The sequence below is a fragment of the Notamacropus eugenii genome, chromosome 2 (genome assembly GCF_028372415.1).
Source record: "Notamacropus eugenii isolate mMacEug1 chromosome 2, mMacEug1.pri_v2, whole genome shotgun sequence".
Classification (NCBI taxonomy): Eukaryota; Metazoa; Chordata; class Mammalia; order Diprotodontia; family Macropodidae; genus Notamacropus; species Notamacropus eugenii.
Genome location: NC_092873.1, coordinates 393,548,913 through 393,572,294, shown reverse-complemented (window position 1 = coordinate 393,572,294; position 23,382 = coordinate 393,548,913). Strand labels below are relative to the sequence as shown.

General features: G+C 39.0%; 1 protein-coding gene and 1 long non-coding RNA gene across 6 annotated transcripts; one reads left to right on the top strand and one right to left on the bottom strand.

Moving 5' to 3' along the window:
• Positions 1–308: 308 nt before the first annotated feature.
• On the bottom strand, positions 309–9,089 carry COA6 (cytochrome c oxidase assembly factor 6). 5 transcript variants are annotated; one of them, XM_072647519.1, is made up of 4 exons: positions 8,961–9,089; positions 8,156–8,252; positions 7,238–7,389; positions 309–635 (listed from the first exon to the last, which is right to left on the bottom strand). In XM_072647519.1, exons 3-4 carry the CDS (start codon positions 7,379–7,381, stop codon positions 540–542), a joined length of 240 nt encoding a protein of 79 aa, XP_072503620.1. In that variant the 5' UTR covers positions 7,382–7,389; positions 8,156–8,252; positions 8,961–9,089; the 3' UTR covers positions 309–539. The 5 variants fall into 5 exon arrangements, with proteins under 5 accessions (XP_072503620.1, XP_072503622.1, XP_072503619.1 ...); XM_072647521.1 differs by having other exon boundaries at positions 8,217–8,252; XM_072647518.1 differs by lacking the exon at positions 8,156–8,252 and having other exon boundaries at positions 8,961–9,084.
• Positions 9,090–9,247: 158 nt separating this feature from the next.
• Positions 9,248–17,173, top strand: LOC140529106 (uncharacterized). The gene is made up of 2 exons (XR_011975425.1): positions 9,248–15,026; positions 15,062–17,173. It is a non-coding gene; the product is annotated as an uncharacterized lncRNA (long non-coding RNA).
• Positions 17,174–23,382: the final 6,209 nt, after the last annotated feature.

Here is a 23,382-nt window from a genome sequence, read left to right as displayed (position 1 = left end):
AGACTACATTGTTTACAAATTAACTGTTTATTAACCATCATATTTAGCAAAATTCTTTAAAGTTTGACTCTAATGTAAACTCAGCCCCCTTGAAATTTTACATTATATTATCTTACAGTGTTTGCTTTCAAGCTTTTCATTTCATTCAAGTAAAGTGTTGATGCCATATATAAACACCTAAAAGAATCAATTCTAAAATACTTCTTATCAAATTCAAATGGAGTTCTCATTTGGAAAAGAAAATCACTTTTTGTTTGTTTACTTTGTGTTATGAAAATGAACAATAAAACTCACTTCCACAATATAAATTAAGTGCTCTATACCACTTTATTCAAGTTATTCCCTGGATGAATTAAATATTCTAACCCTGTTGGATTCTTGATCATTTTCAATGCTGGTGAGAGCAGGAGAGCTGTGATGACATTGAGTCCAATCTATCATACTTCATAATTCAGGCAAGCTGGTATTCAAAGGAATATTTACTGATGTCCACAAAGATAGTCTCAGTATTTGTTAAAAAAATTTTTTTTTACAAAGAACTACGATGTTGCTGTTCTTTCTGAAGGCTCAAATTGTCCGGCTTCAAACTTTTCTTTGAACTTTAAGTAATCTCTTCTTTTATCAAAATGTTTAATCTATTAAAAAGAGAACACAATTAAAGGAGACAAAGTAAAAAGGACACCATGAAACATGACAAAATGAGCAAAATTATCTGAACACCTTTCTACAGCATGTACACATGTCAGAATCAAAATTTAGAGCTGGAAGTAAGCTTAATAATTATGCTAAATCAGTATGAGTTGATCAAAAAATTTTCCTAAAATGAAAATAATAAGATTTCATAAAAAGGATGAATATGGTTTTAAGCTGAAAGCAGCCTACAATAAGGCAGAGCCATAAATAATTATAACTTTAAAAAGTTAAGTAAATGCAGGATTGATAACCAAGATGTCTTCTAGAAAGTGCATGGACACTAAGAAAGTACATGTTTCTACCCACTTAGGGAAAAAAATGATAGAAAATCTTGAATGGATATAGGATTGTAATAGTCAATTCAAAGTTACTAATATGTTCAAATACAATTTTAAATGCAATATCTTTTCACAAAATGGAGCACAGATGTCATTCTTACAACATGCTTGTTACTGCTATTAAAATTATTTTTAGTTTTTTATAAAACTAAAACATAAAATAAAAAAATTTTAGTTTTAGTTTTAAAACTTGTTGAATATTGACTTCCTTTTATACTAAAGTGACTGTTAAATCATAAATGAGTACGTTAAATACATTTTTTTATTCAAAATGTACTTCATTTTTATAAGCTTCATTGTGATGTAGAGATGACTTTGGACTGTCTTGAAGGTTATACTAATAGTGCCTAAGCTAGAAAAGATGGTGGCAGGGCCTCCCGCTGTGTAAAGGCTTCACAATGTGAACATGGTAAAGAGATTTGAGAGGGAGGGCATCTCATCAAATGTGACCACCATTGACCCAGTCCCCCTATATTATAGATGGAGAAACTGAGGCCCAAAGAGGTTAAATGCCAAAAGTCACAAAGTTGGCAAATGAACCCAAGTCCTCTGATTCCAATTCCAAAGATTTTTTCTATTACACCAGTGCTTGTCATAGAACTATCACAGATACTTAACAAAGCACAGAGTTCCTTGTTTGCAAAGTGTTTCTATAGTCTGCCTCTTTGTAAAACTTTCTTCAAAAGGCTATAAATTTACTTACATCTTAGATATTATATGTTCAGGACTATAACAGTCCTACTATATCATTAAGAAATGAGAAACAGGAATTCAGAGAACTGCAGCAACTAGAAAAATAAACACAGTGACTACAGTGATGCAAACAAAACCAAAAGGCAGGCAAGAGCGATTGACTGTAATGACCAATCTCGATCCTTCAGAACAGATGGTGACGCACAAGTCTACCTCAGACCACAGGTAGAGAGTGCTGCATATAGCACACTCAGTCTATCAAAAGTTGCTTTCTTTGGTTATATAGGAGGATATGTTGGAAAATGACTGGTAAAATAATAATAGCATTTATATAGTGTTGTACAGTTTGCAAAACATTTGGCAGTTATTTTATCCTCACAAGAGGCCAGGGAGGTAGGTACTATGATTATCTGCATAGTACAGATGAGGAAACTGAGGCAGACAGGTTAAATGATTTGCCTAGGGTAGCATAGCTAATATTGTATGTGAGGCCAAATTTGAACTCAGGTTTTCCTGACTCCAGACCCAGTCAAGTGTTTGTTCTATCCACTATAGCTACATATAAAAACAAAAGGCATCAAAACTTTTAAAAGAATGTATTATTACAAGCTGTAATAGATGGAAAGGTCACTGGACTGGGAACCAGGACTGTCTGGGATTACCACGAAGTTGGTGAGTGACCTTGAGCAGATTCTTCAGCCCTCTGAACCTGAGCCTTCCCTAGGCTCAAAATAAAGGAGCTACACTGATGACTTCTTGTTAAGGTCTCTTCCAAGAGTAAAATGCCAGTTTTCTTAATGGTTTTAATAGTCATTGAAACTGAAGCTGTTATTTAACTGGTTTTGAGAACTCCCAGATGAAGAAATTCCTATATGCAAGAGGGTACTTTTCTAGGCTAAAGAGCTACCTATGGTACTGTGACTTCCCAGGGTCAACACAGCTAGTCTGCATCAAAGGTGGGACTTGAACCAAGGACTTCCCGGCTCTAAGAACTATGCTATGCTGTTTTCAATAATATCATGACATTTGTTTATATATAGGACTTTGGAGGGAATGAGATTTTCCTTTTCATTAAGAAGCATTCTAATAACAACCCAAACTGGCAATTTCTATTTTAAAATAAAAAAAAACCAACTGATTTTTACCTATCCAGATAAAACTCTAGGTAGAACTGATGTGAACTACTAACCAGTATATATAGCTTTTGTTCAACAGGAAATCTGTAAGAAGAAATTGTACATCATGACATTCCTTTGATCATACCTTATCTCCCCACCTATACTTTCCCTTTAATAGTTATCCCTTCCACATTGGCAAGGTTTGAGGCATGGCACCCTGGTGATCTGGAAAATCTGCCTAAAAGTTTTTGGACCTCCCTTCATACCTGAGAAGAATTGTCTGGATTTCTTTCCTCTCTTTTTTCTTGGGGGGGGGGGGGGGGGGAGGAGGGGGGGAGTGAGGGTGGGATGGAGTGGGGTGGTTACAGTACTTTATTGTAAAATCTGGGTTAAGTATTTGGTCATAGGCTATATTATACAATACTATACACATTTCTTACACATTTCTGAGTTTCTAAACTTTTTCTGTGTCATCTGCAGCCTCCACAAAACTCCTCCAGAATTCTCATGTAATTTCTCCAACTCAAGGTATACTGAAACCGCAAACAGGAAAGTTGTGATGTGGGAGGGATAGCTGTATTATCTCTAATCCCTCCACTCTGTTTTTTAAATTTAGCTTCCTTAAAGAACAATTTCCTACCATACTCAGACTCTCAGATCCCTTGTCTCATCCCCGAGTCTCAAATCTTGCCAAACCTCAACCCTGAATAACTCCTATAATCTACCTTTTCCCTTCCTACTTACATGCTGCTGAACAAAGTTGGAAGGAGTCTAAAAACCAAGCTGACTAGGTATACTACAAACTGATGTCACCTCACTTCAGCTGGGTTTTCTCCAAAGCAAGGCCTCTCTTTCTTCCTCCCTAATTGATTCTCCTTACAGTTCCTCATAGACGCTGTTCTGAACCTTCTGTTTTCTTCCACAAGCATCCTATACCTTTCCCTACTCCCACTCTCTCAACTGAGGGCCTGACCTCTTAATTTACTGAGAAAACTGACTAGGATCTGTCTTATCCCTCAAAATCGCTCAATGTAATCCCTCTCCCTCTTCCTTGCTTCCATTCTCTAATAATGAAGTGGATGTTCATGTCCTCTTTTTTGTTTACTTATTCTACTTGGGCACTTCAGAGACTGAAAAGATCTGCATTGGTACAAGTTCGTTACTGGGAGCCCTCTCTGTACCATTGGGAAGGAAGAACTAAATTTCAGCTAGAAGTTTGTGAAAATGAAGTTCTAATTCATTTCTATTCAGGTTCACAAATGTGCTCCACCAGAGGAGGAGCTCTACAGACCCCGCCAGCTTCACTGGTAAAGAACATCTGTTCTATATATACTCTTCTTCTCTAGGTTTTCATGACATTACTCTTCTGGTTCTTCCCCTACCTGTCCAATTATCTGCCAAACCTTGTTTTCAATACTACCACAACTCTTGAATCTGTCCCCTTCTTATACACCCAATTACCAGTCTTAGGTAAAGCCCTTGTCAACTTTCCCCTGGGTTCTTGCAAAGGCTAATTGTTTCCTCTGCCTCAAAGTCTCTCCCCACTTGCTGTCCATCCCCTCTACAGTAAAGGTCTTACTATGTCACCCCCCATCCCCGTTTTATACTCCAATAGCTACTGCTTCTAGGGACAAAGAGAAACCTCTCTGTTTGGCTTTCTGAAGCTCTTCATGGCTTCAAATAGCCTCCTAAGTCTCAAATTTTACTTCCCTTTCCACAAAATAGTCCACCCAAACTGACCTTATCCTTGCTTGCCCACTATCTTCAATCTCCCATTTATATGTATTAGCATTTGCCATTCCCCTAGCCTATAGAAGGTACTCCTCCTTACTTCCACCTCTTAAAACCCCTCAGTTTCTCAGACTCAGCTTCTGAAGCACCACCTTGAACATGCCTTTCCTGATCCCTCCGCTTCCAGTGCTTCCCTTCTGTGTCTTGTAGTTAGTATTTATTCTGCTCATACTTACAGGTGTACACATTGTCTCAATAAAATGTGAGCTCCCTGAGATCGTGTCTTCACCAGCACTGTACATGGCACATAGTAGGCATTTAACAACTACTTCAAAGTCAGAAGTCAAGTGACACTCAATGTCCTCTGCCTTGCAACAGCTATGAATCCTTTATAACCTCTACTATGTTAATATTATTTTTATCAAGACTGCTGGAAGGCCCATACTTATATTTAGTTGGCATTGAATAAATATTGATAAAAGCATATGCAGGTTAATTAAAAAAAAAAATACAAGTCAGTTGAGGGAGGACCCTGACAGTTTTTTTTGGTGGGGAGGGTAGTAGTGGGTGAAGGCAGGATAGGCTTTTGTGCAGAAAATGAGATGATCTAAAGGATTCAAAGAGGTGGAGGTGAGAAGGGAGTACATACCAGGCAATGCAGAGGTTCAGAAGGGAGACAAAGTGTCATGTGGGAGGGACAGCTAGATTGGCTACACTGGAGTGTGAAAAGAACACTGAAGCTAAAATCACAATTTGGAACCTAGTTGTGAAGGGCTTCGAAGGCCAAATAGAGAAGTTTCTACTTTATCTTAGAGGCAATAGAGAGCCAGTGATGTTGATTAAGAAGAGTAGTCATATGGTTAGATCTTCATTTAAGGAAAATCACTTTGGCAGCTGTGGAGCAAGGAGAGGCTAGAAGCAGGGAGACCAATTAGAAGGCTACTGCAACAGTCCCAGTGAGAGATAATAAGGTCTAATGTGGAAACAAAATAAACTGTCGATTGATTCAATTATCAAGAAAGTATAAATTTCAATACAAATGATAAGTTGATTTAGGTAGTTATACAAATTAGGGAAATATTTATGTTGACTTTCACTGCATCTGCAAAATGAATTTTTTGCACACGTTGACCTTTAACATCAGCTCAGTTCTGACATGAGGTAAAAGTAAGGAAAGTACATGGAAACTTACATGTGTTTATCCTACTCAAAGTAATAAAACCAAGAGAGAGTAACACAGCAAAGATACCAACCAATAAGCACTGACTGAATTCCTACTACCCAAAAAATAAAAGTGAAAGTTCCTGCCACAAGGAAGATTACTTTCTATTGAGGGAAGACAATATGCATATTCATCAGTATCTCTAAAATATATATTAAAAAAAATACAAAGTAATTTGGCGAGAAAGGCACTAAGAGGTAGGGGGTATGGAGGGTCAGGAATGGCCTCAGGTAGTATTTAATTTCAGCACTGAAAACTAGATTTTAAGAGGCAAAGGTAAGGAGGTAGTATATTCTGTGCATGGGAATGGGGGGAGAGCCAGTGCAAAGTCAAGGAGGTGGGGGATGGAATATCATGCTTTACAAACAACAAGAATGTCAGTTGGACAGGACCAAAGGCTGCATGCAGTATAAGGCTAGAAAGGCTGGTTTCAGCCAGGTTGCAAAAACCTTTCAATGTCAGCAACAGGAGCTTGTACTTGTTTCCACCAATGAAGTTAGGAGGAGGGGAGTGACTAGGTCAGTCCTAAACTGCAGAAATAATACCTTTATGTGGAGATGACTGAGGAGGGGAGTAACTTGAGGCAGGGAGATCAGTTAGTAAGGAGGATACTGCAGTAGTCCAAGTGAGAGGTGATAAAGATGTGTAGCAATGAAGAAGTGGGGACAGATGGGAGGGTTTCATCTGAGACAGCATCAAGTACCTCTTAGAGATAACATCCCCCAGGATCAGGTACATCCTTATTTTGTCTACCTCCTACTTTCTTTTTCTTCAGCCCTGCCCCATAGCCACCCCTCCCAGGGGCAGTGGTAAGAAAGGATGTTTACCACCAATAGTGATAGTAAAGAATTCATGGTATCCTAACACAGACTGTACAAAAACAGGAAAATTCTGGAGAAGACTGCTGATTTTTATAAAAGATAAAATACCTTATTTGTTTATTAAATACCATGGTATCTGCTTAAGTGTGGTCCCAGTCTGGAACTAGATGTAATGTATTTTGTAAATATATTAATAATAAATAAATGGTCAGTTATTGTTAAGTGAGATTTAAGAACTAAGAGGAACTTCATCATCCTGTTAATAGAATCACAAATTTTGAGCTGAGTGGAATTTCAGAAGTAATCTGGTTCAATCCACTTATTTTATGGATGAGGCAACTAATGTTGAGAAGTGAAGTGACTTATCCAGGATCACAAAGTCATAGAACTTGAAATGTGAATCCCAGTCTTTTGAACAGACACCTGGCAAGCTTTTCCCTCTACCACAAAATATTTCAGAAACAAAAGCAACAATATTATTCAGACATTTTTCATAAAATTAACAAGCATTTACTGTGACGGGCACTGTACTAAATATTTATTAAATGTTAATAAAGTTTATTAAAAATGAAAGTTTATCTCCCCTACCTAAAAAGATAAGTAAATGGCAGCATTACTTACCCACTGCTGGGGGCAGCTTGATTCAAAAATGCTTCTTAACTTTTTACACTTAGAGGCATCATCAGAATTTTCATCCAAGCACTTCCAGTAGTCATCTCGAGCTCCCCAGCAAACTTGCCTTTCTTTCATGGAAGGCGCTGTCATTTTTAATTCTATCACAGAAAAAAAGGGCCACCACTTGAAGGGACTCCCCTCGTTTATTAAGGAACCTGTACTATGTAAGAGAAGGCAGAATTCTAACCGAATCCTCCTGCCTACAAATGATGCCAAGGAGCTGAGATGGCTTTGAAGTCCCATTCATAACTTCATCAATTTCTGTGACTCCTTCAGAACTGACTTTCCTTTTGTCATCTTTGGAAATTCGCTGACGGTAAGGTGAAGCCTCACACTTGTTCTGCTGTGCATTTCTCATTCATAACGTGGAGCCACCTTTCAGGCACTTGCTAACAGTCTGCCGTTCTGAGGGTGTGAGAATTCCTCGTTCGTATCCTCTGGCCACCAGTCCACGAGGGAATGACTGTCCTGTACATGTGTACGGAGGACAGCGTGAAACTGAACTTGGCTAACTAGGTGATCGGGAGTGGGGAGTCAGCCAAATCATTCGGGTGGAAGGAAGGCTTAGGGACGGTGACGAAAGCAAAGTGCGGGTGAAGAGACGAGGCACAGGGAGGGAAAAACGAGGGCAACTACCAGCTGGGGAAAGCCTCATCCCCGCCTCCATCCAAAGCCAGGGAGGGACAAAAAGATACTGCCAAGGAAGGGAACTACGAAATGAGAGACCCCACGTCCCGAGTCCTTCCCCACCAGCAGCTAAGGAGGCCGCCGACCACGACGAGGATGACGAGGATGACCACAACCACTACCACCACCACCACCACCTCACATTTATGTAGCCCCTGTCCCGCACATCCAGCTTACAGCTGTTGCGGCTGGATGACGCCTGGACTGAGGACATTCCAATCCAGCCTCAGACACTCACTGGCGGTGTGACCCTTGTTTGCCTCAGTTTCCTCATCTGTAAAGATAAACCCGAGAAGGAAATGGCGAACCACTCCTGTATCCCCTCCAAGAAAACCCCCAATGGGGTCACAAAGGGTCGGGCACGACAGAAAATGACTGACGGCACTTTACCATCGTTATCTCATTGGCCCTCTCCACAGCGCCGTGAGACACGGTCTACGGCGACTCCCACAGCAAACGGAGGCCCACGGAGGCCCACGGAGGCTGAATGACTTGCCGAGGGTTACACGGCCGCTTCTAAGTGTCCGCGGCCGCCTGCCCTCCGAGACGCCTGCCCTACCCCGATACACACTATTTCATTTGATCCTCCCGACCCTGCGAGGTGGGGCCTAACGTATCCCCATTTTATAGACGAGGAAACTGAGACGGAGGGGTCCTGGAGTGTGTGTGAGTCAGGGTGTGAACCCTCTACTGACTGAGGCGTACACAACGGCTTAAGTTTGTAAAGTTCTCCTGTCCTCCCGACCCTACACAACAACCTTGGGCTACAGAAGAACCCGGCTACCTCCTTCTTCCTGCTTCCGCCCGCTGGCCCCGCCCCCAAAGCGAAGGCGGGAGCAGGGCCCCAGCCCAGAAACACAGCTCTGAGAACGGGCCCGTCTCCTTGGGGGAGGGAGGGGGAGGCCTTCTCTCCAGCGACAGTCTGTACAGACTCGCGGGCCCCCACCGCAGTCCGGAAACCATCACGAGAACAGTGACTTACCTGCTTGGAGGCGAACACCTAGCCCTTCCGGCGTGACTCCTTCGAGCCACCGTCTCCTCTAGACGAAGGGGGCGGGATTTCCTGGGTTCGCTGCCCTCTCCTTTCTGGGAGGGATTTCCGCTGGAGCCGGAAGCCGCTGGTGTGGAGGACGCGTTAGCTGACCTCCGGCCCGGATGTTGTGGAGAAAAATGGTCTTTGTTTTGGAGACGTTGACGTATCCAGTGTTCTGGGTAGCCGACTGCCCCCCACCCCCCCGGCCCCCGACTTCCCGCCGTGATTTCCCGCGACCCCTTCACTTACTTCCGGGGCAGGATATCTCAGCCGGCCATCTCTACCTGGGCTCCCTCCCTGCTCCGGAGCAGGGACGTGGGCCGGGGCCCTGGGGCGGGGAGGTGGTAAGGGTGGGCAGAGGAAAGAGGCGTTACGTAAGGGGAACGTGGTTTAGGAAACGCAGATCCTAAAGTACGGTTTGAAAAAGGATTGTGCTTTTAGGAGGTAACTTTGGGCTCCCGTGGAAAGTCCTATTGGTACTGACTGTAGCGGTGCCGCCAGCAGGGTCACCTGACGCGTGACCGGGCCTTTATTCATCTGTAAAGCCTGAGCTATTTGGAAGACCCCCTTCCAAGTCCAAGCCCGCCTCCTTTAAGGAGCGCGGGTCCGATTTTCTTTGTCTAGCCAACTCCTACCAATGCTCTGTAAGTCATGAGAACTGACCGCTTAAATGACCTGTCAAGGTCATGCGGCCGAGGTCTGGTGGCTTCAGGCCTCTCTTGAGCTCCAGTACCTCCCTGCCCCTGAGGACACTTAAAAGCCCCTCTCTGATACCACCCCTTCCTAGAAGCCTTCCCTGAATCCCAGGATTGATTGGACCTCCCTTAGAACTCTGATCTGTAACTTTCAAATGCAGATAATCGTTCTTGTGTTTTACTACTTCCAAATGTTGTCATCCCCTGCTAGACTGTAAACCCCTAGGCAGCAGGGGCTCTTTTTTCTGCATTGGGTGGTAAGGGCTGGGATTCTTAATCTGTGTTCCATGGACCATGTATGCAGGGGATCAATGAATTTAGGGAGAAAAATCTTTATTTTTACCAATCTCTAGCATTTTTAATAGTGATTTAAAAACATTCTGTGAAGTGCTCCTACCCTGACTACCAACAGGGTCTGACACCAAAAAGATGAAGAACATAAGGTGGTAGAAAGGACACTGGATTTCAGATAGAGTGCCTGGGTTCTGTGCCTTGTGTGTGTGTTCAATTGGATCCATGACTCCACTTGGGTTTTCTCAGCGAAGATACTGGAGTGGTTTGCCATTTCCTTCTCTAGCTCATTTTACAGATGAGGAAACTGAGGCAAACAGGGTTAAGTGACTGGCCCAGGGTCACAAAGCTAGTAAATATCTTAGGTCACATTTGAACTCAGATCTTTCTGATTCGTGCCTTGACCCCTATCCACTTCACCACCAGAAGACTAGTTGTCTTCTGTCCCTTGCTTTATCACTTATTCACTGTAGTATTCAGTTTATTCCCTGAGCAGTGGTTTGCCCACTGTGAGAAAAGAACTATTTTAAGTCATAAAGCAGCATATAAATGAGTTATTATTACAGCAAAGATTTCCAGAGCCCCTTATTTCATAAATATTTTAGATTTGGGAGGAATCTTAGAGCCTATCTAGTCCAATTGGTTTTTCAGGTAGGGCATGGTGGAGAAGGGACAACCCCACAAACCTCCCTTCCATAGCACATCAGTTAAGTTGTTGGTCATCCAGCCTTTGGAGAATAACTTTATGTGAAAGAATACATTGCCCAAGGCTGTGGGTCAACTATTTTTCCAAAATCTTAATTTGTTCATAAAAATTTCCCTTACCTTGTTATTAAATTTGCCTCTTTACAACTTTAAGTCATTCATTGTGGGACCTTTTAAAATAATTTGATAATAGCTGTGGTTAGCATCATATAAACACCTTGAAAATCTGCCAGTGTTGACTCTAAAGGATCAGAAATCAGCCCTGAAGAACATCTCTGATGTTTGTGAACTAGATTTTTGGAACTCAATTTTAAGATTTTTCATGATTTGTTATTATGTTTCCTATTACTACATTTGGTCCAATATTCTAATTTGATAAGATCATTTTTAATTCTGACTTGTCACTGAATGTGTTTGCTATCTCTAACTCTGTGTCATTTGCAGATTTGATAAGCACTGCCATCTGTTTTTATTCAGTCATTGATAAACTGTTAAATAGCACAGTTAATCAATCCCTGAAGAACTCCTTAGGAGACTTCCATAAAATTGATATCAATTACACTGTTTTTTATTTTTAATTTTAAAATAAGGACTTCCCTAAAAAACTAAGAGCCAGCTAGGTGGAGCAGTGGATAGAGCACTGGGCTTGCAATCGGGAAAACTCATCTTCTAAAGTACAAATCTAGTCTCAGACACTTTTTAGTTGTGTGACTTTGGGCAAGTCCCTTAACTCCTATTTACCTCAGTTCCTCAATTGTAAAATGGAGATATGCTGGAGAAGGGAATAACAAACCACTCCAGTATCTTTGCCAAGAAAACCATAGATTGCCCATGGAGTCATGAAGAGTAGGACGTGACTGAGTAACAATAATAGTTATATTTATTTCGGATATAGGTTTTTCCCCAAACTTTCCTCAATATCTGAGAAGACAGGCAAATTATTCAGTTATTCAAGTTATTCATATACTTATGCTGTGAGATTTCTTGAAAAGCAAAGCTAATAGTTTATAGATATATGACTTCTAAAGTTCTAAAATTTGTTTAACTAGGAACTACGCGCAGGATCCAAATTTCACTAGAGTTATATGGGTTAAGTAGGGGTAGTAATTGTCATGGAATTGACCGGGATGGGGTTAAGACTGAGAAGAAGATAATATGCATTATATTTATCTTTGTTTGTACCTTGTATCCCCCTGTTTAGACCTCTACATTTTATTCTTGTATTTCCTCCAGGACCTTATATAGTACTCTGAGTACAGTAGGTATTTATTGTTGGTTCAGTAAATGAATTTTCTTTACTGTATTCATTATTTTTTTCTTCCCTTTCAACCCTTTTCATCTCTGCAGGTCTTCTAAAAAACACTTTCATTTTACGGGAATAAACTCTAATTTGACTGGCTGAGGTCAGTTTTTGCTATTAAATTTTATGAATAAAGGTCAGTCCTTCACAATCTGTTTCTGAAATAGATTCCATCTGTTGAGAGCTCTAGTCCTGTGATATGTTCTTAAGGTTTCTGAAGCGCATAAACATCATTCAGTTGAGTTCTTCAGGGCTGATTTTTGATCCTTTAGTCAACATTGGCAGATTTTCAGGGTGTTTATGTGATGCTGGCTACCACCACCCTTATGTTCTTTAGTATGGGAAATGTCATCAATTCAATTTAATAACACAGATGGACTCTTGACTATGTAGTGTTATTAGAACCACTTGGTAATTTTCCTTTTAACCTGTGTGCAAAGGTGGCAGTTTATTAAGCATCAGTGTGTTGTAAATGTAACTGCTATTTTGAATGTTTCTCTTATTATGGTTGCTAAGAAGATACAATCAAGTTTGACTACATTGTGTGTTCTTATGGACTGAATTCAACAACAAACTCTGCATATATTATGTGAAAAGGAACTGAACTAGACAATGAGCATACAAAGATGGAAATAAGATTGTTTGCTTTAAAGGATTTCTCATTCTTCTGGTGTTGGAGGAGGTACAGAATTCATCCAGATGAATGAGTAAAGATCATTTGAATATAAGAATTATTATCTTGGCATTATTTTCAACCCTTCACTCTTCCTTCCCCTACATAGTTGCCAAATCTTGCTGTTTCTACCTCTACAACATCTCTCAATCTGACCCCTTCTCTCTACTCCAAAAATAACCACCTTGGTTCAGGTTCTCATCACCTTTCACCTAGATTATTGCAATGGATTAGTGTCTCTATCTCACAAACTTTAGTCCATCCTAGACATTGCTGCCAAAGTGATTTTCCTTAAGTGACAATCTAATCATGTCACTGTCTTGCCCAATAAATGCCGATGACTTTCTGTTGCCTCTAGGATAAATATAGTCTTCAACTTTTAGATTCCTACACAACCTAGACCCAACTGATTCTTACCAACCTCATTGGACACTATTCCTCTTCTTAAACTCTTTGATCCAGCAGGTCTTCTCATTGTTCTGTACTCATGATACTCCATCTCTCATCTCCATATATTTAAGATACAGCTCAGGAACCATCTTCTGCATGAAGCTTTTTCCTCACATCAGAACTGCTAGAGTCTTCCTTCTCACAAACTACCTTATAACTACTTTTATTAAATTTTTTATTTTGCTGTATATGTTTAAACATATTGTTCTTCCTATTAGACTGTAAGTTCATTATGAATAGAGCTTATTTCATAACCTTGCTCCAACCTGTCTTTCCAGCCTCATTTTATATTACTCCTCTTCATACACTTTTTGATCTAACCAAATTGGCCTTCTCTCTTTTCCTCACAGAAGACACTCCATCTTGAGATTTCAGTGTCTTTGTAAGGGCTGTTCCTCATGAATGAAGTGCACTCCCTCCTCACTTCCACCTCATAGAATCCTTTTGTTCTGTAAGAAGCTGCACAGCCATTACCATCTACAAGAATCCTTTCCTTATCCCCTCAAATGCTAGTGACCTCTTATCAATCAGTCTTGTATTTAACCATTTTGTATTTATTCTCTTTATTCAGCATATAATTGTATAAATCCTGGTCATCCCCTTCCCCATTAAAATGTAAGCTCGTTGATAGTAAGGATTGTACCATTTATTGTATTTGTTTGCTTAGTGCATAGTGTTTGACCCATAGAAGATACTTAATAAATGCTGATTAATTTGAAGAGTTGAGAGAGCAGGAAGAATTGGGGAAGGCTTTCCTGAGGAGGTGGCACCTGAGCTGAGCCTTGAAGGAGGAGAATTTTGAAAGCCATAGAAGAGGAGACAGTACGTTAATCAGGCATGGAAGGTGGTTCGTGTAAGGACACAGAAGTGGGAGGTGGAATGTTGTGTAGTTCAATTTGGCTAGAATGTAGACTGTGTGAAGGAAATAGGGACATAAAAGAAGGTTGATGGCAGATTATTAAGGGCTTTAAGTGTTAAGCCAAGGAATTTTTTTTCTTCTTAATTATAAGCAGTAGGGAAACACTGAAGAAATTTGAGCCAGACAGCGACTTAGTCAGAAAGATAGGAAAATTATTTTTGCATCAGTGTGAAGATTTTTGCTGTGGACTAATGGTATCAATCCCTGAATTACTGCAGTTCTACTAAATGAAATTTATAATCTCTTAAAACATGTTGTTCCCGAAACCAAAGGAGTGAAGTATTGAAGTATTCAAACTACATTATACAATTGATTGAACAGCCTATAAAGTTGGTAAATTAATGAATATATCTTTGAAGCTGCTGTAGGTGATTAATGGACTAGCCTCAGAATTGAACTGGAGAAAGAAAGCAGGTTAGATTGTACACTATTTGGGGAAATTAATAACCCCAGACTTTTTACTAAAACAGAACCTTTCTTTAAGAACAGTATTTTTGGGGAGAGCCTATGTGGATGTGAATTATTGAATACTTTAATCTCCAAAGGATCAAAATTGTATGTCATCCAAAAGACAATAGTGGTTAAAAATAGAAATCACATTTCCAGGAAATACTTATGTATAAAAAGTGGAATAAAAATGATCAAAGATAAGTATGATCAGAAAAGTAAAAGGGCTGGTCATTTACCAAGGGTGAGAATTAACAAACAGTTCAACATTTTACTCAATTTGGTAGTCACGTCATATCAGCAGATATAGAGGAAGGCTCCCAAAACAGTAAGTATACCACCTGTGAAGGATTTATAGGAGGATGTGGATAAAAGTCACAGAGCATAAGAAGACCTGTTGAAGGAAATATCTGTTGATGAAATCACAAGTCTATCAAAGCAGAGAAGGATTGGAAATGTAAGAAATTGAAAGTGGGAAGACTATGTTATTACAATAGTTGTGAGAGATGATGGGAGGGAAGAGGCAAAAATAGAGGTACAAGAGATAATGCTAAAGTGGAATTGATAGAGGTACAAGAGATAATGCTAAAGTGGAATTGATTGGACTGGATAACTGACTGGACTGAAGTACTAGGACCACCAAAACTATGGAAGAAACAAAATACATCACAAAAAATTCATTTTGATTGGGGATATTACGGTACACATTGGAAAAAGTGAGGAACAGATAAAGAATATTAGCAAAACTTTTTTTTTCAGAAACATTTGCTTCTTTCAAACATAATGACTCCTGAACCTGCAATCTTTTAGCTTTGGTAAAAATATATCTTAGTAAATTATGCCCAACAACTTACACTCTTAGTCTTTGTTTGAAAGTAAAAAGTGTAAATATAGGTGGCCTTGTGAATAAAGAGCTTCACTTACAGTCAAGAAAACAGTTTAAATGTAGCCTCAGATGCTTACCCTGTATGTCATTTATCTTCTCTCATCTTAATTTTTTATTTGGAAAGTGGGGCTAATAATAGTCCCTACATTGCAGAACTGTAATGAGAATCAAATGAAATAAAATATAAAGCACTCTGCAAAACTTAAAGCGCAACATAAATGCTAGCTATTAAGCATTGTAGAAGTAGAATCTATAGTTCATATTGGAGTACCTTTTTACTCATAAAATATGCAAATAATCTTTTCATCAATATAAGAATTGACTCAAATAAATGGTCACGTTTGCAAAAAGGATCTTAATTAAAATATCTCTTTAATTGATACTTTTTGTTTCGATAGGACATTTATTTCTGAATATGTCCTGCCCTTCTCCCCTAACCAGTTTGCCTTTCCTTGTAACAAAGATTTAAAATAAAGAGGAGGGTGGGGAGTAGGGGAAGCAGTTGAGCAAAAACACCCAATGCATCACCAGAAACTTAATATATGTAATATTCCATACCTGTTTGCTCACCTCTACGAAGAAAGGAGAAATGTGTTTTCTTAACTCTTTTCTGAGGCCAAACTTAGTCATTCATAGTACAGAGAATACAATTTCTTTTTGTTTCTTTTCAATTTTTATAATGTGCTAGTAAATATGTACATTGTATTTCTGGTTCTATTTCACTCTACATCAATTTGTAAAAATTGTCATGCTTCTGAGAAGATTAAATTTGAGCCTGTATCATTTTCTTATTGATCCTTTTTACAGTTAATTGATTTTATCTTGTAACTGCTTAGGCCATGGCCCTCTGTCTCTGAACTTGGTTCAGAAATTCAACTGGCTTATAATGAATGGATAGGAGTAGATATTGATTTAGTATTTTATATTAAATTCTGTTATTCTGTCCTATATTTTATTCCCTCTGGAAGTGATTCTGTTCTGTAACCATATTCTGTATTCCATGTAATCCCAATACTTTTCTTTGTCTCTAAGGTAAGCGGCTCATAAGTTCAAAAGTTCAGCGTCCCTCTCTGTGGCTGAATGTATAAATTCTAGCTTTCCCATGAACATTGCAAATCAGTAAGAAATTCTGAGCATGGGAACTGTTATCCCAGCAACACCTGTAAATTAGGCCTTCCATGGGAGGTTTGTTACTTCATATAGCTTCTGACTCTGAAAAGTTGAATGATATCTGTGTCCTATCCTTGCGAACAAGACCAACTTGACCTTGTCTCGTCCTAAGGCCCCCTCGTAAATTTCAGAGGGCTTTATCATGCATAGGCACATTTAGGTCTGTTGCTCCTGTCAAATATCTATAACCTTAAGATGCAGTAGGACCCATACATTTATAGACGCATTTTTTAGAGACAGAGGGGTGAAGCTGATGCTCATGTGTGTTATATGTCTCTTAATGTAACCAATCATTTCCTAAATCCATGATGTTAACAGTTTCATAACCAATGATGTGATTTTTGTCCTGTTCTTTGTTCTATACTTATAAAAATATGTTGTACCCTCAAATTGGGATCTTTTTGGCTACTTCAGGGGCCAAGAGATTTGCTTCATTTGTGGGTAACACCCCATTAATAAAATGAAACTTTGTTTGGAGAAAGCCTGCCTCAGTTTACCCTTTTCTAATGATTCTTCATATTCATCATTTCTTTGGACACAATAACATTCCATTACAGTCATATACAACAATTTCCCACTCTCTAGTAAATACTTTGCTTCTAGTTCTTTGCTACCACACACACACACACACAAACCACTATAGAGAATATTTTGGTGCTTATTGGACCTTTCTATCCGTTCTCCTTGGGGGTATATGTGTAGCAGTGGAACCTGTGCAACAAAGGGTATGGGCATTTTGCTTCGAGAAAATTTTTGTTGATTTAAAAAAAAATTCATGTAATTATATTAAATAAATATTCAAAATTCAATTATGTAAAAATTTGTATAAAAATTTAATATGAATTTTTCTACTATCCCTCTCCTTCTGAGAGCCATCCTATATAACAAATAATAGTTTGTAAAGAAGAGAAAGAAGTCAGCAAAACCAAGCAAAATATCAAAGAAGTCTAAAAGTATGTAGTATCTACCACAGCAACGGACTCAATGGACTCACCTCTGCAGGTGATACCTTCCTATATCTCTTTTAGACAAGCTAGTCCTTTGTAATTTTGCAACACTGTTTTATGCTTGCTTTTTCCATTTATGTTATTGCAGTAATTGTGTATATAATTTTCTTGATTGTTTACTTCACTTTGTATCAGGCTGTGTAAATATTTCCATGCTTCTCTGTATTTATCACATTTGTCATTTCTTACAGCACATTAAATTCCATTACGCTCATGTGCCACAATTTTCTTAGCATTTCCTCAGTTGATGTGCATTTGCTTTAATTCCAGTTCTTTGCTATCACAAAAATTACTGCCATTAATGTTTTGGAATATATGAATATTTCTTGTCAATAACTTCCTTGGGCTATAAGCATAAAAGCAGAATCTCTGGGTCAAAGAGTATGTACATTATACTAGCTTTCTTGTTTGTTTGAGCATCATTCCAAATTGCTTTCCAGAATAGATGGGATGATTGATAGCTTAACAAATAGTGTATTAGTGTGTCTCCACAACTCTTTCAGAATTGTTTCTGTCTTTTGACATTTTTGACAGTTTGCTGAGTGTAAGGTGAAACCTCAGAGTTTTGATTTGCATTTTTCTTATTAGTAATTTGGACAAACTTTCATGCATTTGCTAATACTTATTTTGAGAATTCCTTGTCAATATCCTTTGACCACTTATCCATCAGAATGTGACTTTTTATCTTATAAATTTGTATTGATTTTCTATTTATTTTGAATATCAGACCCTTATAAGAGATACTTGATTCTAATATTTTCCCCAATTAATAGTTTCCCTTATTTTAGCTTCATAGATTTTGTTTGTACAAAAGCTTTTTTTGTTTGCATGTCATTGAAATCATATATTTTGTCTTCTGTGATCTCCTCTGTTCCTTGTTTTACTTAAGAATTCTTTCTCTAACCATATCTGTGAAAGATACGAACTCAGTTTTAACAACTTATTTTAAAAACAGATTTTTCTTGATATCATTTTGTTTTTATCACCTAATTTCCCTGTATCTCTCCTGACCCTCAACCTCATTTTTCTCTATATTCCTCCTCTTCCAGAGAATCAGCCCCCATAACAAATAATTTTTTAAACTACTTATAATAGTGAATCAGTCGGAGAACACACACACAGAAGGAGAGATAAAGAGGGCTAAGGTTAATGAGCTAGAAAAGATAACATACAGAAATAGAATATTAGGAACAAGAGTGACGGCTTGCAGTGAAAACACCTCCAGAAAGATAGGAGAGAACAATAATAATGGAACCTTTTCATAGGGTGAAAATAGTATTAGGCAGGCTTGATCTCTAAACTTCGAAAAAGAAGTAATGAGAGATGAAAAAATTGTCTCTTTTTCAATTTATTTTAATTTTTCAAACTGAATGCATAACATTGTCACCATGAACTTTCCCCATGATGCAAATACGTTTCAGTTTGTTTGAACTTGCCACACAAATGATCGTTGCAAAGTAGAGAGAAACCTTTTTTGATGCTTCATTGATGTCTGTTTCCCAAACTTACAGTCAACCAACATTTAATAAATGTCTACTATGTGCTAACCCCTGGGATAAGTGCTGATGATACAAAGAAACACACACACAGCAAAAAACAGAAACAAAACAAAAAAACCCAGTTTCCATGCTCAAGGAGCTCACGTCTAATGATGAAGACAACATGCAAACAACTATACACAAGCAAGATACAGAAAGTATAAATTGGAGATAATTAACAGAGGGAAGGCATTTACACTAAGGGCAACTGGGAAAAGCTGGTTACAGAAGGTTAGATTTTAGCTGAGACTTGAAGGAAGCCAGGGAAGTCAAGAGTCAAAGATGAGGAAAGAAGACATTCCAGGCATGGGGGACAAGTGAAAATGCACAGATGGGAGATGAAGTGTCTTGTGCAAGGAGCAGAAAGGACAGTGTTACCGGATCACAGTGCATAAGTACAAGAGAGTGAAGTATATAAGAAGACTAGAACAATAGGAAAGGGCCAGATTACGAAGGACTTTAAAAGCCAAAGAGAGGCTTTTATATTTGATCCTCAAGGTGATTAGGAACCAGTGAAATTTGTTGAGTAAGGGGTGACATGGCTGAATACTTATCTAGTAATCTATTACTGCCACTTTCTCCTTCCTATCTCACATGATGATGTGTCCTTACTCCTTACCAAGGCTCATCCTTTTACTTCATGTGATCCTATTCTATCCCATCTCTTCCAACAGCTTGCCCCCTCTGTCATCTTCAATCTTTCGCTTATTTTTGATCCCTTACTCTGTATTGGCTTACTTCCTATTGCCTGCAAACATGCCCATGTCTTTACTCTCTTGAAGAAAAAAAAAAAAGCAACACACCTTCACTTGATCCTTCCATCCCCACTATTATCCCATATCTCTCCTGCCATTTGTAGTTAAAGGCTCTCTGAAAAGGCTGTTCATAATTGATGCCTACACTTTCTTTCCTCTTACTTTCTTCTTTACCCCTTACAATCTGACTTCTGGCCTTATCACTCTACTAAAACTGCTCTCTCTAGAGTTACTAATGATCTCTTAGTCGCCAGATTCAGTGGTCTTTTCACAATCCTCATTCTTCTTGACCCCTTTGAGCCTTTGACACTATTGATCACTCTTTCTTAATACTTTATTCTCTAGGTTTTTAGGACACAATTCCTTGTTTTCATCCTAGCTACGTGACCTCTTCTTTTCTGTCTCCCTTGTTGGATCCTACTCCAGATCACACCCTGTAGGTGTCCTTCAGGATTCATCATCATCATCATCATCATCATCATCATCATCATCATCATCATCAAGCTTTATAAAGCATATTACAAATATTATCTCATTTTATATTCTTAACAACCCTGAGAGAAAGGTGCTACTGTCATCTACACTTTACAGATGAAGAAAATGAGGCAGACAGACATTAAATGACTTGCCCAGGATCATACAGATAGGAAGTGTCTGAGGCCAAATTTGAACTCGGGTGTTTCTGCCTCCAGTTCCAGTGCTCAATCCACTATATCACCTAGTTGGTTTATTGTGGAAGATTGTGTAGAACATTTTTACCTCTTCATACTCTACAGTGGTTTTGGTGATTTTTCCCCTAAATGTGATCTGTCCCAAATGTGTTTCACTTTATTGATCTTTTCATTTATATTGTCGTAATAATTGTAAATATTGTTTCCTTATTTGACTTGCTTCATACAGCCTTTGTTCATATATGTCTTATGTTACTCTGAATTCCTTATATTCATTATCTCTTATGGTGAAAGCTTATTCCCTTCTTTTATGTAAGAAAATGTCCCCCCCCTTCTGCCTCTCCCTTCTCCCTTCTCCCTTCTCCCAGTGAACCTTTTTTTCCACCTTCATTGACTTTGGAGAGCATTCTAATATAATTGACTCACACCTGTGCCCTCTATGTAAACTCCTTTTGACTTCCCTAATAACGATAAACTTTTTAGGAGTTACATGTATTATCTTACTATGTAAGGATATAAACAATTTAACTGTATTGAGTGCCTTATGATTTTTCTCTTTTTTGTGTTTAGCCTTTTGTGTTGCTTTTCAGTCTTGTGATTGAATGTCAGATTTTCTATTTAGCTCTGCTTGAAATTCATCCTTTCCTTTATTAAATATCTATTTTTACTCCTGGAGGATTATATTCAGTTTTTCTGTATAGGTTATTTTTGGGTTGTATTCCTAGTTCCTTTGCTTTCTAGAATATCATATTCCAAGTCCTCCACTCCTTTAATGTGGAAACCCTAAATCTCATGTGATCTGAAATGTGACTCCATAATATTTGAATTGTTACTTTCTGGATGCTTGTAGTATTTTCTCCTTGACCTGGGAGCTATAGTATTCCAGAGAGTTTTCATTTTGGGATCTCTTTCAGGAGGTGATCAGTGGATTTCTATTTTGCCCTCTGGATCTAAGATATCAGGGTAATTTTTATTCATAATTTCTTGAAATATGTTGTCTACCCTTTTTTTTTTTCATGACTTTCAGGTAGTCCAGTAATTCTCAAGTTATCTTTCCTTGATCTTTCCAAGTCATTTGTTTTTCTGATGAGATATTTCCATTTTCTTCTATTTTTCCATTCTTTTGACTTTGTTTTATTATTTCTTGATGTCTCATGAAGTCATTAGCTTCTACTTGGCCAATTCTAATTTTTAAGGCATTATTTTCTTCAGTGAACTTATGTGCCTCTTTTTCCATTTGACCTATTCTTCTTTGTAAGGTGTTATTTTCTTTGGTGTTATTTTTGTGCCATTGGGCCAGTTTTGTTTTTTTAAGATATTATTTTCTTCAGTATGATTTTGTGTCTTTTTTACCAAGCAGTTAATTCAATTTTTATAATTTTCTTGTATCACTCTGATTTCTTATTTTTTCATCAACCACTCTTATCTTTTTCTTTAACTCTTCCATGAATTCTTGTTGGACTTGGGCTCAGTTAGCATTGTTCTTTGAGAATTTGCTTGTAGGGGTGGAGCCAAGATGGCAGAGTAGAAAGATGCACATACTCTAGCTCTTCCCCCACAGCCCATAAAATACCTGTAAAGAATGACTCTCAACAAATTCTAGAGCAGCAGAAACCACAGACTGATGGAGTGGAAGAGATTTCCAGCACAGGGTGACCTGGAAGGCCAACAGGAAAGGTCTATCTATCACACCAGATGTGGAGTGGAGCCTAGCCTTGGCTGTATGGTGCTGGGAGGAGCAGGACCAAACTATGACTCAGGGGCAGAATCTCCAGCAGCATCAGAGGTTCGAAGATCCCATAGATCCCTCAACTCATAGGCACCAAAGACACTTCAAAGGGCAGTGAGAGAGCTTTTTCACCTCCATGACAAGGGAGCAGGGTCCTCCCATAGCCGTGGTCCCAGACAGTGGCAACAGCCTGCCTCCATTGTTGGAGCCTCAGTTTAAAGCCCCTGCGGTAATTGAGCAGCTGATCTGAACCTCAGCCCTGAGTGGTAGCCTTTCCCTGGGAACCCTCCCCTGTCTAAAGCCCCTGGAGGAACCGAGCAGCTGATCTGAATCTCAGCCACAAGCCAGGCCAGGGAGTAAACTCCTCTTCCTTGATTGTGCCATCTTGGAGGAACTGAGAACTTACAGGTCCCCACAGTATACCCTAGTCTTGACAAAGGACCCAAAAGTCAAGTAACTGGTTGGGAAAATGCCCCAAAAAGGGAAAAAATAAGGCTATAGAAGGTTACTTTCTTGGTGAACAGGTATTTTCTACCATCCTTTTGGATGAGGAAGAACAATGTTTACCACCATCAGGGGAAGCCTGTGCTCTGGTCTTTATCCAGAAAGGGCAACTGCACCCCTTTAGACACAAGTACTAGCACCCTTCTTGGCCCTGGAACTGTGACCAGGTCCACTGCTTCCCTGCAGCCACAATCCCTGGTACTCCTTTCAACCTTGGAATTGAGAGCAGGGCCTCTTCTCCCTTGAGACTGACCACAAAAGCACCTCTCCTCCCTGGAACTGCAATGCAGAGCTGCCTGTGGGTAATAGAGTTGTCAATTAGCACCAACTGCACCCATTGCCAGCAGTGGGTCACCTTTAATCTCTTTCTGACCAGTTTTCTGACCCTCTTACCATTTCTGAACTGAGAGCTTCCAATTCTGTTGCTGTTACACCCACTTTACTGTTGTGTCACTGTATGCATACACTCTGGACAGGCCTCCATCTCAGTGTCACAGACTTCTCCTCTTGAGCTCCTCAGTTTTCTTAGGCCAGAAAAATTCTCACTCTGACCTTTTGTGCCGTCTGCTGCTCCAAAACTTATTTGAAGCTTCATTTTAAAGTTGTTTGGAGGAGAATGTTCAGAAAGTTT